The sequence below is a fragment of the Oratosquilla oratoria genome, unplaced genomic scaffold, assembly GCF_046742065.1.
Source record: "Oratosquilla oratoria isolate Oo_2021 unplaced genomic scaffold, ASM4674206v1 SCAFFOLD45, whole genome shotgun sequence".
NCBI lineage: Eukaryota > Metazoa > Arthropoda > Malacostraca > Stomatopoda > Squillidae > Oratosquilla > Oratosquilla oratoria.
This window is the reverse complement of record NW_027467710.1, coordinates 1,549,400-1,551,899: the sequence shown is the minus strand read 5'-3', so window position 1 is coordinate 1,551,899 and position 2,500 is coordinate 1,549,400. Positions and strand designations below refer to the sequence as shown.

The 2,500-nt window shown below is 40.9% G+C and overlaps 1 protein-coding gene across 1 annotated transcript in view; it reads left to right on the top strand.

Annotated features, from left to right (window-relative positions):
• The first annotated feature begins 292 nt into the window (after positions 1 to 292).
• LOC143023125 (uncharacterized) overlaps positions 293 to 2,500 on the top strand; it is a 4,309-nt gene continuing 2,101 nt past the window's right edge. Inside the window, exons 1-2 of the mRNA XM_076181633.1 lie at positions 293 to 544; positions 693 to 2,500. The exon at positions 693 to 2,500 is cut by the window's right edge and continues 366 nt beyond it. Of these exons, the coding sequence (XP_076037748.1) occupies positions 293 to 544; positions 693 to 2,500 (2,060 nt within the window). The remainder of the gene's footprint in view (positions 545 to 692) is intronic.

Sequence of the window (2,500 nt, the reverse complement as noted above, 5' to 3'; positions counted from 1 at the left end):
ACTTGACCAACCCAAATACTCTACTTTTTACTTAAACTACAGAGTATACCTATGAATAGGGCCCTTGTTTTACAGTAGTGTGGGCTGCTGTCCCCCTGTTTCCTTTTGGCTTGTTACGAGTAGAACGTACCTTGCAAGAACCTAATTCGGTCTTGCCACTTAAGTTTATGCCAGGTGATAAACTTCATGATACCTGTAAGGCCTTTAGCTTATTCTCGAGTTAACTTGCCAGGCTCTAAGCAGGTTTCACTTATATATGTATATAGAGTACGGAATCTTTTAAATTTAAACCATGGCTAAGCAGAGTGATTTCAAAGCGACTGAGTTTGTGGGTAACCCAGAGATCCAAGAATTCAAAGAGACTAATATTTGTAAGGACGATTTAAAGTATATAGCAAAGACCTTCAATATCTCTTTCAAACCTGACTTAAGGAAAGATGAGCTACGTGCTCTAATTCTAGCTCACTTAGGGGATAAAGATGTCCTCGAAGCTTCACGTTCGTTACAAACTTCAGATCCTAATCTACTACTTGAACTAGAGAAAGTGAAGCTAATGTCTCGACAAATGCAAATAGACTATGAGAGAGAAGAAAGAGAGAAAGGAGAGAGAAGAAAGAGAAAAGGAAAGGGCTCATGAACTTCAACTTAAGCAATTAGACATTCAAAACAATGCCAACTCTCCTAAAACTAAGACTGATTTGCTGAAGTATGTCAAGCTTATACCTACATTTCCTGATAGTGATCCTGAGTCTTTCTTTAGGGAATTTGAATCCACAGCTCTACACTTTGAAATTCCTAAACCTGACTGGGTTTGGCTTATTAAACCTAAGCTGTCTGATAAAGCACTTAAAGTATGTAATAATGTGGACGATAACACTAATTATGACGAGGTTAAAGTAGCAATTCTAGCTTCGTACTCAATCAGTACAGAAGGATACAGACAAGCATTTAGGTCACTTAATAAACTTCAGTATCAAACTTACCATGAATTTGCCTCTGAGAAATTAAGGGGTCTTAAGAGGTGGTTAAAGTCAGCCAGTGTTAATACTTTTGATGAACTTGTTAATGTTATAGCATTAGAGGAATTTATAAGAAAGATTCCCTACTCTATCAAAATGCACCTCATCGATAGGGGAGAAAATGACCTGATTAAGGCCGCACAGTTGGCTGATGTGTTTTCCCTGGTCCATCGTTCGCCCACCAGGGAGAGGAGAGTGCTCCAGCATAATGTAAAGTCTAATAGTGGGTTTAAGGATGGTGAGCTGGTAGATCAGAGTAATTTAAAAACAAATCTAACCTGCTCATTTTGTAAAAGACGTGGACACCACATAAAACAATGCCCAGACCCTAAATGTAAAGTGTCACAAACTACTGCTCCCAGCAAACCTGTAGCTGCAATTCTGCCTGTGCCAACCAGTAAAACTGCCGATATCTTTCAGCCTTTCCGTTCACTTGGTGCCGTGTCTCTGGAGGATGGTGGCGAGGTGCACCCCATTCGTATCGTGAGAGATACAGCTGCTGCCCAGACGGTTATACTAAAGTCATCTGTTCCTGGTATAGACAGCAATTATACCGGCGAAAGTGTGTACCTCCATGACTTTAACAGCCAGTTTCCTTTGAGACTAGGTCGGGTGCACCTCAGCCGCGGCATTGTTCAGGGACCTGTAACGGTGGCGGTGAGCGAACAACCTTCCCTTCCTATCCCAGACTGTAGTTTACTTCTTGGTAATGACATAGCTGGTGGACTTGTACAAACTCCTGCTCCTATCATTTTGAGTGACACTCCCTTAACGCATAACCCTACTGATGAGTTAGAGCGAGAACAGCCAAATTTGTTCCCTAGTTGTGCGGTAACCCGATCCCAAAAATTAAAAGACACACCTACACTATCACCCCTTCCTCCTCCAAGTGCTATTCCACAAATATTCACTGAACAGAGTTTATTAGAAGCACAACAGAATGACACTACTCTAACTCCCTTACACTCTAAAGTAGTTCCCAAGGAAGATATTCTACATCCTCCATCATTCTACTATCATGATAACATCCTCATGAGACTTTACAGACCACCGCAATTATCAGATGATGACACCTGGGCAGAATGTCACCAAATTGTATTACCCACCAGCTTGAGAACTCCTATAATGGAAGTAGCTCACCAAGGTCTCTCAGGTCATTTAGGAATAAGGAAGACATATCTTCGCCTTCTGAATGAGTTTTATTGGCCTGGCATGAAAAAAGATGTAGCTGAATTTGTTAAGAATTGCCACCCATGCCAGATTGTTGGGAAACCTAATGAAACTATACCACCATATCCATTGCAGCCTATTAAAGTACCTTTTGAGCCTTTCAGTAAATTAATTATAGACATTGTTGGACCTCTCCCAAAGACAAAGAAAGGCAACCAATACATTCTCACCACACTTTGCCCAACTACAAGATACCCTGATGCTTTTCCTCTTAAGAATATCTCTGCTAAAACTGTTGCTAATACACTCAC